This window comes from Sapajus apella, unplaced genomic scaffold, assembly GCF_009761245.1.
Source record: "Sapajus apella isolate SASKATOON/1434 unplaced genomic scaffold, GSC_monkey_1.0 scaffold34, whole genome shotgun sequence".
Lineage (NCBI taxonomy): Eukaryota > Metazoa > Chordata > Mammalia > Primates > Cebidae > Sapajus > Sapajus apella.
The window spans coordinates 11,817,621-11,819,167 of record NW_022436974.1 but is presented as its reverse complement, the minus strand read 5'-3'; the positions used below and the strand labels follow the sequence as shown (position 1 = coordinate 11,819,167).

The window sequence follows — 1,547 nt, the reverse complement described above, 5'->3', positions numbered from 1 at the left end:
ATCATCTCTATATTTCATTAGAAGTTACAAGCAAAATTCTTTTTATGACTTTATATTTCCTGGTAAAGTAACTTCTCAATAGAACAATATTTTTTTCTTATTTACATGTCTATGCTTTTTTTTTTTTTTTTGCAGTGGATATTACTTTGCATCATGAAGAAGCCAACAGTCGTCTCTTTCTATGTGGAGATTTGGGAAGCCTGTGTATTGGATGTCACCGTCAAGATGCGCCCCATATCAATGCATCTGAAAGTTTTCTTGCATGGGGTGCTCAGACTTTCACCTCTGGCAAATATTACTGGGAGGCCCATGTGGGGAATTCTTGGAATTGGGCTTTTGGTGTCTGTAATGAGTACTGGAAAGAGAAGATTCACAATGGCAATAAACATGGAGAAGAGGGACTCTTTCTTCTTGGATGTGTTAAGAATGACATTCACTGCACTGTCTTTACCACCTCCCCACTTATGCTGCAATATGTCCCAAGACCTACCAGTCCAGTAGGATTATTCCTGGATTATGAAGCTAGAACTGTGAGCTTTGTTGATGTTAATCAAAGTTCCCTTATATACACCATCCCTAATTGCTCCTTCTCACCTCCCCTCAGGCCTGTCTTTTGCTGTATTCACTTCTGAACAGAGCAAAATCAGAACTGTGTTCATATGCTGGAGGAATCCCTTTATCCCAGGAAGCCCTTTTCCTTGTGCCTTGTCAAACAGGACAAATGGGTTCTATTTTATGCCTTAAATTGCCTTCTAATGTTATCAAAACTCATTTATTGTGTTACTATTAAATATGATGAAAACACTAAAAGTATATGTATTGGTTCTTTATTAAATAATTTTTGAAAAATTATGATTATGGCATAAATTATACTTTTTTTAGTGCTGACTGTCACTGAGTGAAAGAATAGATAACAGACGTGTGAGTGGAGTTAAAATCAATGGAAGAGAGTTAGGATCCTTTGCTTCATGCAAAAACTTAGAGTGAAGGCTCTGATAACTGGGAAATATTTTTCTTTATCTAACCATACTGCACTTATCTATCATGTTTCATTGTATTAATATATCCTTTGAGGTAATATTATTTGACCCTCTATGCTGGGTTTTATTTTGCAGTTCTCACCACATATATAAATAATCCTACATTATTAGTGTTCTCTTCTACATTGAAATACATGAGTTGATCCGACCAATGCTGGATTAATTAAATACTGGAAAAAAAGTGACCAAATATCGAAAACATACACAGTCATTTCCTGATAGATTGAAGTTCTGAAGGTAAAGGGAATATGATACAATATTCTCATAAGAATTTTTTAAATAGGACAAAAATTAGTTGGTTTATTTTAATAATGTTGACTTCTGTGTTTCAAAAAACATGATACAAGGATTGAAATGCAAACCAATAGCCGGGCTCGGTGGCTCAAGCCTGTAATCCCAGCACTTTGGGAGGCCGAGGCGGGTGGATCACGAGGTCAAGAGATCGAGACCATCCTGGTCAACACGGTGAAACCCTGTCTCTACTAAAAATACAAAAAATTAGCTGGG

The 1,547-nt window shown here is 36.3% G+C and overlaps 1 protein-coding gene across 1 annotated transcript; it reads left to right on the top strand.

The window, feature by feature from the left end:
• Positions 1–74: 74 nt before the first annotated feature.
• Positions 75–810, top strand: LOC116563120 (tripartite motif-containing protein 49D-like; the record flags this gene model as incomplete). Its single annotated transcript, XM_032295673.1, has 1 exon — positions 75–810. A coding segment is annotated over one exon (558 nt), but the record flags the coding sequence as incomplete, so codon positions are not given.
• Positions 811–1,547: the final 737 nt, after the last annotated feature.